The following is a 13,494-nucleotide window of genomic DNA, read 5'->3' as shown; positions in this document are numbered from 1 at the left end:
CAATTCTAAAACATAAATCTCAAAATATAGTAAATAATCAAAATAATACAATGCAAATAAAATATACAAATTATTAGAAACATAAAAAACATACAATATAAAATATCTATACAAAAGTATTTGCAATACATACTGTTTAACAAACCATACAAACCATACCATACATACATTTACAAATCGCACTCCACCCAAATAAACAGAAGGGTAAGTTTTGGACTTCAGAGCGATTGTGTTTAATATTGCTACTCCAGTCTAATAAACAGTAGGGAAAGTGTTGGACTCTGGAGGGGTGAGATTGACTAATCTCACTCCACTGTAAGCAACAGTGGGGAAAGTGTCGGAAGAGTTCGATTTACTATTTCCACTGTAGTCTAAGCATCACTAAAGAAAGTGTTGGACTCCAGAGGGTTTAGATGTACTATTCCCACTCTAGGCTATGTAACAGTGGGGATAGTGTTGTACTCCAGAGAAGCTAGATTTACTATTTCCTCTCAAATTTATACAATAGTAGGGAAAGTCTTAGACTCCACAAGAGTTAGATTTACTATTCTCACTCCAGTCCAAGCAACATCAGGCAAAATGTTGGACTTTGGAGGGACTACAAAAAACATTCCACCTCCTCATGTTATCCAAAACATGTAAATACCTAATATCAGAAAAACACATATCAGGATAAGCAACTATCAGAGTATAAATAGGAAAATACATATTATGAAGTATTGAACAAATACAAAATACATAATAAACTTTAAATTAAAAAGTACAAATACTATAAATAAAATTAACTTCCCTACCAACATAAAGCAAACAGTAAAAACCTACAAAATTATAACTTAAATGATACATCCAAAATAATGTATTGTAAAAAAGTAATCAACCAAAAAAATTACTTTAAAATAAAATAAATTAAAAAAACATTTTACAAGCATTACTATTAAAATACTTAGTTCAAATAAATAAATAATTGAAAAACAAATAATGTACATTGTATGCTCACCATAAACAAATTATTGATTTATCAAATAAACATAATAAACAATTTACTGGAAGAATATTATAACTTCAATAACTTCCAACCCTATTCACCTACGGAACCTCCTAAAAACTAAAATAAAAATAACTTACAGAAATAGTAACATTTAAATATACTCTGACATTAAAATAGATAGCATTTAAAAAGAAGTAAAAATTAAAACAAAAAATAAAACATTTTACATCAATAATAATTAATTACACAATTACCAATAATGTACAATTATTTAAAATGTAATAAACTTCCCACCATACTCCCATACAAAATCAACAGTACACTTCCAAAACCAACATCATTAACAAAACATTAAAATATGCATTATAAATAACAAATTAAACTGAAGTACATAAAGAAAACTAATAAACAATAAATGATTTTTTTTACAACTATAATTAAGCAAACCATTTTAAATTAAACAATTTATAACAACATTTACAAAAAAAAGCAATATTCTGAACAATGATACTGTGTGCCACAATATGTTTGAACTAACAATATTCTGTACACAATATTTAGGTAGTGTGATAAAATAAACTCAATGTGTTGTGCATTCACCAGGTTGAACACAGATCACAGCTCTGGAAACTTAGGGCCTGATTAGGATGGCGGGCGGACTTTAGCTCGCCTGCCACCCTAACGGAAATGGGACCGCCTGACAGGATGTTGGCGGTCCCGACATAGGCAATACGATGCGACCGTCACCACGGCGGTCGCAATGCCTATATTTTGTTTTGCGGCGTATGCTGCTGGCTGCAGTTCACGCCGCAAGACAAAAAAGGGACACTGGACTTATCCCTGCACTACGTGGCAGGCAATATGCAGTGTCTGCCCCATGGTGCAGGGATATGTAGGGGTGCACCATAGGTGCCCCCCAAAACCCCAGCTCAGGCACAGGGGGAAGTCGGGCCTGCTACGGGCCCCCAAAGTCCCTTTCCGCCTGCCTGGTTATGGCAGGTTAACCGCTGCTGACAGATAGGCGGAAAGGGATATTATTATCCCCACGGCAGTGCCTGTCAGGAACCGCTGCCATTCTAGGGATAGCTAGCGGTCCGGCAGGCAATAGGAATCATTCCGACTGTTGGACCCGTGGAGGCCGGTCATTCCGACCACCATGCACCCAACCGCCATTGTTATATGGCGGGCAGTAAACTTGCTTACGATAGCGAGGAGACCGCCACTGACAGCCTGTCGGTGGCGGTCTCCCCGTCATCGTATTCAGGCCCTTAGTGCACTGAGCCATCCAACTGTCCTTATCATTGTCCTGTATATTTAAAAAATAACACTGCTTCACTGTTTTAACAAATAGAAATAATAGAAAGGCAAATCAGGAAACTTGTCCTGAGCTCAAATTGTGATATATATTTCTGGCTAGATCTGCCAGGTTGTCCTAACCTTGGCACAGAATCTGTTGCAAGTTTTAAAGACATCGCATAAGCGTTTTGCAGCAACACAAGGTAAAGACTGTGTCCTTAACTTCGGCTACCACACTGGGGTCTAAAGGGCAGTCACACTTTCTGTCCGTATGCACGCCGGAGTGGTGGTCAGCTTAATAAGGGTTCCGATATCCAAAGGAAATAGCGATATATTTTCCGTGAAGCACTGATAATGAATCTTTTTCACTGTGCATTCACTAAAATATTCTGATTACTTTTTAACGTTTTGTCACTTTCCTAAAGCAACTCCTTCCTTTTGGTGCAAGCTTGAGGGGCTAAAATCAAAAATTTGAAATCATTAAGGTGATTAGTTTTGAGATCCATGATAGTGAATACACTCTTGTCTATCTTCCCCCCTCTTTTTAGCCTAAAGATCCTTCCTCGACTAAGAGAGCTATGGATTCTGAAACCCTTTAATTACAGATGTGGTACGTAATACTCCCAGTCACATACATCTTCTCACTTGTAAATATTCTCCACATTTTCACAAATTCTGACCAGTATTCGTATGTTTTATAAATAGATATCTCCAGTCCTTCGTATAAATGTATCTACCCTGATGAAGACCTCTGAGATAAGAAGCGCCACGCAGAAGGTCGAAACGCGTTGGTGATTTTCCCGATGAGGCGAGCCTAAAAGAATCCAGAACAAATTGATGTCAAATTATTTTGACTACTTGCAAAATTGATTTAAATGCGTTTTTTTGGACCTGGTTTCTTGACTTAGAGGCGACCTCTTCTCTTGGCACTAAAAAAGATTATTGTACTGTGAAGACCTTATGAAAAGGAGTCCCCATACCTCCATTTAAAGAAGAGCGTAGGACTTCTCTCTGCACACAAATCTACAGAGTTAGATGTTTGTAAATTGTATAAGAACTTTTTATGTGTTTTTCACACAGTTTGTTTAATTGCTATGTGCATAGATGTAAGTTTTTGTCTATCTATTTCTGTGTTGTGACTTATTCTATGAATTTATGGTAAATTGTTTTGAGCACCTAGTCATTGTTTAAGTAGGTTTTGTATAGGAACAACACGTCTTGATGAAACATAAAAAATAGATTTGATATGCATTTAATTGCAATCCAGGGATAAATAAAAAATCCATCTGGTAAGCAATAGTACGTATTATTCATGGTGTCAGAGGTAACATGCTTTTGATCACAGGTTGTTCTAACCTTGGCACAGAATCTGTTGCAAGTGATGCTCTTTTCCATTCCATTGACCTAATTTGCCACATGCGCAGAAGCACGTTATAATGTTTTTTCTGATGCAACTCAGTGGGTTTGAGCCTAAGTGACTGTGTTTCAAGCAAAATTCCAAAAAGTCATTAAAACCAAAAACCCATCATTAAAACGTGAAGTGGCATCCCACCACGCAGAGAGAACCTCTGCAGCCCTCTAGAGCTGGTAGTGATTAGCTGTCCATTGTGGTTATGGGTAGAACCGGGCACCACATGGGCGATACAATTCATGATGTCTTCTAGTGTATCCTTGATTCAGGTTGCTCGTGTTGGTTCTGTCCAGCTGGGCTGCAAGGTCCTTGTGATTTTTTGTCAACTCCGTTCCTTGGGATGACCTGCAGATAAGCCTCGGTTAACCAGACCTTGCTGTTGGTCTCAGGGCCATTGGTCGACTCCTCTTCACATACCCCCTAGTCCTTCTCCCTCGTCTTCTAGGTCATGTCACAGACAGGGCCTCTACGAACTTTTACCCTAGTCCAGTCCCAGAAAGAAACAGCAACAAGCAGGGTCCTGCCACCGTGAGAAATTCTCTGGGCTGGTGCACACAGTATCCTTAAGATGTCCAGGTGTAGTACAACTATTGGCTGGGCTGCACCCTGTATCCTGCTTTGGGTACACTGATGGAAATCCTCGATCAGCATCATCTCCAGCCTTCATTAACACTTGATCACTGCTCCTCAGGACAGAAAGCATCTTCCTGGGCTCTTCAGAATGTAGAGGAGGAGAAACTTGAACCAATGGGCCAAGATGTGTGAATTAACCAGTGACTGCTATCAGATGCTCCCAGCCAATGTCTGCAGGCTGTTAGGTGATGCACAGCTGTGGTGGGCAGAACCTGAGCAAGTTTGGGGGGCAGCATATGTGCCTTCTCTTGAGCCCCTTAGATGTCTAGAGAGGTGGGGACACGGTCCCTGGCATAATCAGCATGTTAGCTTTGACACATACGCAGAAGAATGTAGAAAACCTGGAATGCACATCCCCTGCACCTTCACACTGCAACTCTTTTCTCGCCTTGCAATACACGTTTATGAACGCTTCATACACAACCCTGGGAGAGGAGACCAAAGGCCACATTTGTGGAGCCCGGTGTGAAATCTATATGGCAAATACCGGGTGTCCCTCTCTCTTACATGCAATAGGATAAAGGTTCCGTTGCACCTGGGACTAGCATTAGTTGGCACCAGCAGCCAGTCATCCCATAGCCTTGTCTGAACAGACCATACCCACCACGGGTTATGGGACAGGCTAGAGTTGAGGTTCATCTGAGACAAAGTCTCAAGAAAACATGAATCACCTCCAGGGGCCTCACAGATTGTTGAGTATACTGGGGAAAAACACAGGACATCTCATAAAAAGTCCAAAAGAATGGTACAACCCAGACAAGGACATTTGTCCGTACAATAGGTCACAGCTAGGAACTCAGCATATTCCATAACACGAGAATAGCAATGTTGACACGGATCAGTTCCATACTAAATGGAAATAACACTGTGGCTCCACATATGCGAGTAGGACAAGTCTAAGCCACAAACCTATGAAGATTTTGTATTGCGCTTAGGTCTGTTCTACAAGTTTGAAATCCCTTAAATAGAGGCGTTTGGCAAAACTGGAACAGTTTGTTTAATTAAACATTACGGTTGGGAGAACAGGCACAAGGTCTGAAGATTGTCTCAATCTACAATCAGTATGTGTACTTCTTTTATACAGAACATGATGGTTATAAAGGCTTTCGGCGTACCATATATGGCGAGGAATGTTGCTTGCTGCCTTTGTAGTCATAAATTCATTGTCTAATGGTTAGCACAGATGGGTCTCGACCTCGTGTGGACACAATGTGGCCAGTTGATAACGTGTCCAGATGTCTGTCATGGGGAGCACATGATCACTGCATGCACTAGGTCCTGATTGGCTATGTGTTCCGAACTCATGCTGCATCTGACTTTTTATGGTGTTTTTGGAGCTAGCATACCCTCTCCCACCATGTGTGCTTTATTGGGGGAATCTCACTTGACCCTTGTAATGTCACTGCGCCTAGCCGTGAGATTGATCAAGCGTTTTCTGCCCGAGCATTTGCCTGCCAGCTACACACCTTCCCACCTGTGACCTATCAATCAGCAATCCCGGCCCTTGGTCTCAGGACCTGCACGGCTACATATTCGCGTGTCGAGGTTGATGTGGAGTTCACAACGGACGATTCTGTTAATAAAAACAAGATTTAATTTTCATCGATGAGCGCATCGAATTCCATATTAGCAGGTCGATATTTTGCATGACATGGGCTTAAATACTGAGAGTCTTTTATAGTCTTTCACAGTAGTAAAGGGGGCTCACTGTGTTAATGCTGCACCAGATTTTCTACCAAAATCATGCTCTAGGTCACATACCAACCTCTACCCTTCATCACCAAGAAGGTAAAAACATTGAAAAGAGATGTGACCGTTGTGCTCTTGATTGGTAGCCGCTCTTGTGGGGCAGAAGACGAATCTGCAACATCTAAAGGGATTCATCACCTAGGCATGTGATGCCACATTGGGAAGACGAAGGTGGACCTTGCCATATAATCCTTTACACCAGGTGTGGATTATCTGACTGTAACTTCTGGCAGTACCTGTGTACTGATGGTGTGGGGAACTGTGTTCCTCAAGTTATGAACCAGGCCTCCTCAGATTCAGTTCAGCCTCGCCCTTTGTAGGTAACGATGATCTAAAACAACCACCACTCGCCTATATTATGTGTAGAGCCTAAATAATATCTGAGGCTGAACACAAAAGTATTTTAAAAGCTACTCTGTGATTTTAAACATATTAGTAGGCAATTAAAATAATTTTTAACAAAATTAAACCTTGGCATGTCTATGTAGCAGAGAGGGCGCTAAAATCTTATAGTATGATATATTTCTCAGTAGGGGAAAGAAATTAAAAAGAGTATTAAAGGGATGTGTAAGTGGTACAGAGTATTGATGGATTGGGAGAGAGTGCAGACTCCGCACTCTAAGTCATTACGCTTTGCACTGTTGCTCTTCCAGGACCAGGTAACTTCTTCTACTGTTCCACCCGCAGGTTCTGCTGCTCCCACTGCGGCCACACCTGGGCTTCGGTACACGTACTAATCCTCTTCCAAATGAAACTGGAAAAGAAGAGAAGACGAGGGACTGTGAAAATGAATATCTTCAGGCAGAAGTGTAATAGCTGCCAAGCAGGAGTTTATGAAGAACCAAAGTTTACTGAGAAGAACATCAACATCATCTTAAACAACCTGCTGATCTCCATCCGGGTTTCATGCTACGGCGAGTATGTTGATGACGAGCCGCAACCCACCTTTGTTTATGGAAACCACGATGGGCTACACCAGCCTGAGAACTGTGAGGCCTGCCATCTAGCGATCTGTCCCTGGACTCTAGGTGGCAAGAGGTCTTTTAGGAAGACTTCTCCTGCCACGGGATATTCTGTGCAGTACACCAAAGAACTGAAACCACCCATCCACGTCACCATCCCAGAGCCTTTCACTAACCAATCCAAAGACCAGGCAGTTTCTGAATCTTGTATCTGGAAATGCTGTGGCTTTTGTTGTCTGCCTCTTGCTTTACTGTTACTCATAATATTCATTTTCTACACAGTAAAGTAGAAAACATGGGCCTCATTTACTAAGACCTTCCTTGGTTAACAACAGTCTTAGGTAAATTAGGCTGAAGTACTCCTGGCTTCAGCTTTTCTGGCTCAATGAAGTTTACGCCTGTCTTAAACTGCAGGGAGTACTGTGAGGACTGTCTTAAGCTATGGGGGAACATGAGTAAATCAGACACGTGTTTTCTTTTAATTTTTTGATAGAAATTGGTTTGTATGTTTTTTCTTGGCCTGATGGATGGATGGCATAATACGGAACTACCGTAAAATTTAACTCCGGATAATTCTCAAATTCTTTGCAAAGGCTCCAAAGCACTGCAAAAAAGACAGTGCCAAGCTTCTCAGGGGGTTGTCAGTTTGTTGGCACTCATTTTTAGCACAGTGAATGTGATGGCCTTTTGACTGGTGCACCATGGATGTTTTTGACCATGCCTATATCATGATTTTCATAGTATAGATGGCTATCCATGGTGGAATGTCCACTCTTCAATAGCGACTGAATGCATTGCCACTGGCTCGCACTGATAATAGCATTGGGAATTTATTGGCGTGGATTGACACGTGATTTTGGTTGGACTTCATTTGGGACAGTGCCATCTCTTGGTGGCGATGGGCTTTGCAGTTAATTTTCAGGCAGCATCATTGTCTTAGCCATTGGTACAGTATGCTGTGAGTAATACTGAATTATGCTAGGTGGATCCTTTTCTAAATGAACAATTTATGTGTCTAATTTAGATTTGCTTTTTTTTTTTAACTGTCTTATACTTTTCAAAATGACGTGGTTAAATTAGATTGCAAAATAAGCCAAGTGTGGCATCCGTTCTCAAGCAAATTTATTGAAAGCCTTTACATGCAATTATATAATGATATTAAATTGTCATGTTGTTCTAACCAATGAACCGGTAGTCTGTGCTTTAAAGTTTCATCTCCTGCCAGCTATTGGTTAATAAAAAAAAAAAAGAAATAAAAGCTTGTAGAATTTCCTCCAGCAACAATTTAATTTTAAATAATGTGTGTTAGATAAAAGTATTTTAAAATCGCAATATAGGAAAACATTTTAACAGTAAAACTATTGGAAGACCCCCCTGCAAAAACATCTTTCACAATGACCCAGTGGTGACAAGCCTCCTTTAAGGTTATATGTAAGACATAAACCGCTCTAAAACAAATGTGAACGTGATTGGCTAAATATAGCATGATCGAAAAATAGAGCAAATCTCCAACTACTTTACTATTTAGAGAACGTTGCACAATATTTTTTTCACCAAATACCTACTGACAGTAGTTTATGTCTGACTCAGGTTTACAAGTAGTGCGCAAGATTCACACATTTTTACCCACACACATTTTGCCTGGTGATACTTAGAGAAATTAGTGTTGACAAAAAGTGAAATAATCAGAGATTGGAAGGCCGGAAGGGGGAAGTGAGAGGTGTTACCATGTTATCTCTCAGCCAGAAGTGGGAAACCAGAGAACAGGAAGTGGTAACAGCAACTGATAGATACCACACTCAGTGGTTTTGGTAATTAGCGGGTGCTATTGTTCTGCCCCAATAACCTGGCACACGTACTCAAGCCACATATACATAAACACACATGTTCACACAGCCACACACACTCAACGTACATTCACACACCCACACACATTCAGTCAAGACACACAAACACAGCATGCAGACACAATAGAACATAGGTCATTTCTTTGATTTTGTTATGCTATGAAAGTCAATCAATCAATCAATCAGGATTTGTAGAGCGCTGCTGCTTCACCCGTGAGGGCCTCGAGGCGCAGTGGAATCATGCTGCCTCTTCTCTTATTGGTTGAACAACCAGGCCTTGAGGTCCTTCCTGAAATGCTGAAAGTGAATTTGTACCTTGAAAAAACTCAATTTTACATTAAACTTTTTATTTGATAAAAGTCTTATATACCTCTGTATCCTGCATTTATTCCCATATTACTAATACCTTTTGTATTTGCCATGAAAAGACTTTATATCTCAGTTTGGAAATCTGTATAAATCTGTTTGTGATAATATATTGTTGAATTCTCCGTGAAATAGTTTATTTCTCTGTCTGGAAATCTACACTAATTTGACAAACAACGTTTACACACTGTAAATATGACACTTGAACATAATAAAACGTCTACATGCTTTCAATATTACTTTAATAAAGTTTCAGAAATGTATCATGCTTATGAAAATAAGAGATGAGTTGTGTGATAGTGGCGTGGATGCCTGTGAATGAAGAGATGTGTGCCAGTGATTGATTGATTGAAAAGCTTTATTCGATTGCTATAAAAAAGAATCATAAAAGCGTCATAAAAACACATAACAAATATTATTATACACAATTTATACAGATAAAAAAGGATCACATTTAAATCGTAAAAAGAATTACTACTTTTTGGAAATCTTCCTCAATCATAATATAATGGATTTCCTACATTTTACCACGCTTTTCAGAAAGTTTGCCAAACACCAAATAACAAATTCATTATTTAAAAGTTGTAATACTAAAAACGCTGGTCGGCATTTTTTAAAATCTAGTTTCTTTAAAATTGGTATCAACCATTTTTTTCTTATCAAGATATAAAATCTACAAAAAAATACAGTGTGAATTGTAGACTGTATTGAGGTGTGATGACAGGGGCATAATTGCATCACTTGCGTCCGAACTTATCATGCGATGGAAAATATCAAATCTAAATCTGGCTAGCAGTAGTCTTTCATATTGGCTTGACACAAGGATAAGGTAGGGTTGCATACTATATGTAGTCATTGTCAGTTGGTGATGCACCACCGTAGGCTTAGTTAGTTCTTTTGATAGCCGTCGTGATTCTAAAAGTGCCATACATTTTCTTTTCAGCTCTTTCCTAGGTATCACTCTCATAGTACAAAGGTCATTATAAAAATTAAGATGACCTAAATCGTTTAGGAAGTCACAAACTTATTTTAACCATTTCAAATTCATTACATTGGTCATTCCCATTAAATCCTTAAAAACATCTTGATTTACATGGGTTTCCTCGTTTGTCCACAGCCTGTGCCACAGCATCACTGGCTCTGTTTTGATTATGTCTATTAAAAATGGGACACCCAGTTCTGCGTGGCAAACATACGATGATGAACTTCTGGGGAGTGCCAATATGTATCTCAGAATTTTTTTTCAATTAACTGAAGCGGTTGAACGTTATAGTGCCCCATAATCCAGAGCCGTACGTAGCTGTGGATATACATTTAGCTCTATAAATTTGTAACAATATTTGCGGGGGCTTGTGCCTAATTTCTTTTAGAAGTTATACAAAGCAGCAGTTGTTTTAATAAAAGCAAATCTTCTCGTTTGGACCGCTTGGACCCATATAGAATTATGATCGAATAAAATACCTAGGAAAAAAGTAGTAACAAAATTAATTTTGTGGTTATCTATAAAAATGTCTCTTCACTTTTTGCTCCCTCTACCACATCTCATAATAAAGGTTTTTGACGTGTTTACCCTTAATCCCAACTCGCGCATGAAATCCACATAGCTATCTAATAATCTTTGCAACCCTACCTGAGTTCGACACATTAAAACTGCGTCATCCGCATACATTAAGGATGGAATGGGGCAGCCATTAATTACTGGGAAGTCTTGACCTGATTGGAGCAGAGCTTTTTCTAGACCATTTGTGCAAAGATTAAAATGATAGGGGGCCAGGACACAACCTTGCCTGACCCCCTTCCTTATTGGAAATCATCTTGTACACGCTCCATCATTACCAAAGCGTACTCTCGCCTTAGCATTCTGGTACATATCTTTCAGAAAGTCTATGATGTTACAATTTACCCCTATGTCATTGAGGATCCCCCACAGCCTCTCGTGTACCACACAATCAAAGGCTGCGGTTAGATCTACGAAGACTAGATATAGCTTTCCTTTTTTTGAGTGAGCATAGTTCACGATTAGAATGCTCAGATTAAGACTCGGTTCAACGGTTCCCAAACCTTTACGGAAACCGTATTGCAGGTCTAACAGAATCTGCTTTTCCTCCCCCCACTCCTGTAATCTAGCCAATATGACCCGCCCGACAATTTTCGCAGAAGAATCCAATAAAGATATTGAGCGATAACATGCCGGGTCGTGTCTATTAACCTTTTTAAATATTGGGACCAAGATTGATTCGGTGAAGGTCCCAATATAATCTGGCGGGCAGCTAGTCCTTAATATTTGTGTCAGTATAGGTCCCCATAACTCTACGTTTGCCCTGTACAAATCAAGAGGAATCCCATTGGGGCCTGGTGCCTTGCCCCCTTACTTGCTAATATTGCCATATTAACCTCTTCTAATGTAATTTGAAGATTATTTATTTGTGATCGCTGTAAGGGATTGGACTTGACATCTACTTTATCTATAAAATCTATTTGATTTACAGAATCTTGATTACGAAAAATGTTGGCAAAGTGCTCTACCCATTGATCTTCCGTTATGGCTATTTCAATTTTTGGAATATCGACTGGCTCCAGAAAGGGTGCCCGGACTGCCTTCCAGAAAACCGCCCCATCCTTATACTTGGCCGCTTCCTGTAAGGTTTGCCAGTGCCCCTCCCTAAGTTCCCTTTTACGTTCTTTTATTACGTTCGTATAATCCTTCCTTGCCTCCCTCAATTTGGTTGGGTTCCTGGGGTCTCTTTTTTCAGTATGGAATAAGCTTTAGTGCACTTTGAGTCAAACCATCCTTTGTCTTTTTTCACAGAGCTACTACTGGTTCTCCATAGCACTTCATTTATAACTCTAATAACCTCTTCAAAGGATGCCAAGACTGTCTCATTCATTGCATTTTCCTTTAATAATGCTTCTATTGATGATTTGCTTTTCACCACTACTTTATGAGTTGTTTCTACCGGATCTACCAGCTGCCATTTTATAGCCTTATAGCCCGCCGTAGCGGGATATACCGGCTGTTAAAGGCCAGCTGCAGCGTTAAAGGCCCGAGCCGAAGGCGAGGGACTTTAACAACAGCAGCGGGACTTTAAAAGCCGGTATAGCCCTGCTACGAAGGGCTATAAGGCTATTAGAACATTCTGCCACTAGAGGGCAGAATGTTTTAACAAAACGAAGCCTTCAGGGAGCGCGAGGGGATTCAAATCCCCTCCGGCTCCCTGAAGTCTTTGTTCACAGCCAGAGCTGTGAACAAAGACACATTGGAATGTTGGCGCTCCGGGCGTATACCAGCCATTATAAGCCCGGAGCACTCCATTGTTTTCAATGGAGCTTCCAACATTCCAATGTTCTAATAAAGCGTATCCATTTTTCCTATTTATTACTAATTGTTCAAGGGGGTAAATATTCTTAAAAACTTGATTATCTTTACTGGTCAACAAGTTCAGCGATAAACTCAAAGGGAAGTGGTCACTCAATGTGACAGCGTGAGTAATGAATTGATTAGTTTTTGACGCCAAATTTGAGGAGAGTAGAATGTAATCCATCACAGTGGAGCAACCTCTCCCGTGAAATGTACTCTCAAACGGCACCCACTTGTTACTTAGTTCGTTCGCATAGCCTAAATCAAGCTCATGCATCAATTCATTTAAAGCATTCCCATATTGAGTATGAGTGAAATGAGTTTCATATTCGCCGACTTCATTCACAATCCCGCAGACATTGGTGCCATTTTTTGAGCATAATGCAATATTAAAATAACCCCCCCAAATGATGAACATGTCCCCGTTTGTTTCTTTTACAATTTTTACTAGGGCATTTAGTAGTTTCGTAATAATTCTCACAATTTTATCTGGCGGTGCATTATTATAACCATTTATCAGCATCATACTTTGCTTCGTACTTTGCTTACTCCCCATACATATCTCCATTAGTTGATAATTCACGTCTTCAAGTTTCACTGTGATTTTCCTTATATTCAGCATATTAGAGACATAAATAGCCAGTCCTCCCTTTGCCCTCCCATATTTTCCTCCAACTGAGGGCATATGATAAGAGCGATAACCACACAGATGAGCGGGCTCCTTTAACCACGTTTCTTGCAAACATATAATTTGGAACCTGTCTACAAAACTGCGCCACTCTGTGATTTCTAACTTAGTTTGTAACCCTGCCATGTTCCAGAAAGTCAATTTTAGCAATTTATTGTCATCAGTACAAATTCCATCTAGGGTGACTACCTCATCC

General features: G+C 39.9%; 1 protein-coding gene and 1 long non-coding RNA gene across 2 annotated transcripts in view; both read left to right on the top strand.

Moving 5' to 3' along the window:
* LOC146788682 (uncharacterized) overlaps positions 1-3,481 on the top strand; it is a 27,390-nt gene extending 23,909 nt beyond the window's left edge. Inside the window, exons 2-3 of the long non-coding RNA XR_014970898.1 lie at positions 2,833-2,894; positions 2,990-3,481. This is a non-coding gene — a long non-coding RNA (uncharacterized LOC146788682). The remainder of the gene's footprint in view (positions 1-2,832; positions 2,895-2,989) is intronic.
* Positions 3,482-6,825: 3,344 nt separating this feature from the next.
* LOC146788681 (receptor-transporting protein 3-like) lies at positions 6,826-7,329 on the top strand. Its single transcript, XM_085633199.1, has one exon. The coding sequence runs from the start codon at positions 6,826-6,828 to the stop codon at positions 7,327-7,329; it is 504 nt and encodes a 167-aa protein (XP_085489325.1).
* Positions 7,330-13,494: the final 6,165 nt, after the last annotated feature.

This window comes from Triturus cristatus, chromosome 11, assembly GCF_964204655.1.
Source record: "Triturus cristatus chromosome 11, aTriCri1.1, whole genome shotgun sequence".
Classification (NCBI taxonomy): Eukaryota; Metazoa; Chordata; class Amphibia; order Caudata; family Salamandridae; genus Triturus; species Triturus cristatus.
This window is presented reverse-complemented; position numbering and strand designations above follow the sequence as displayed.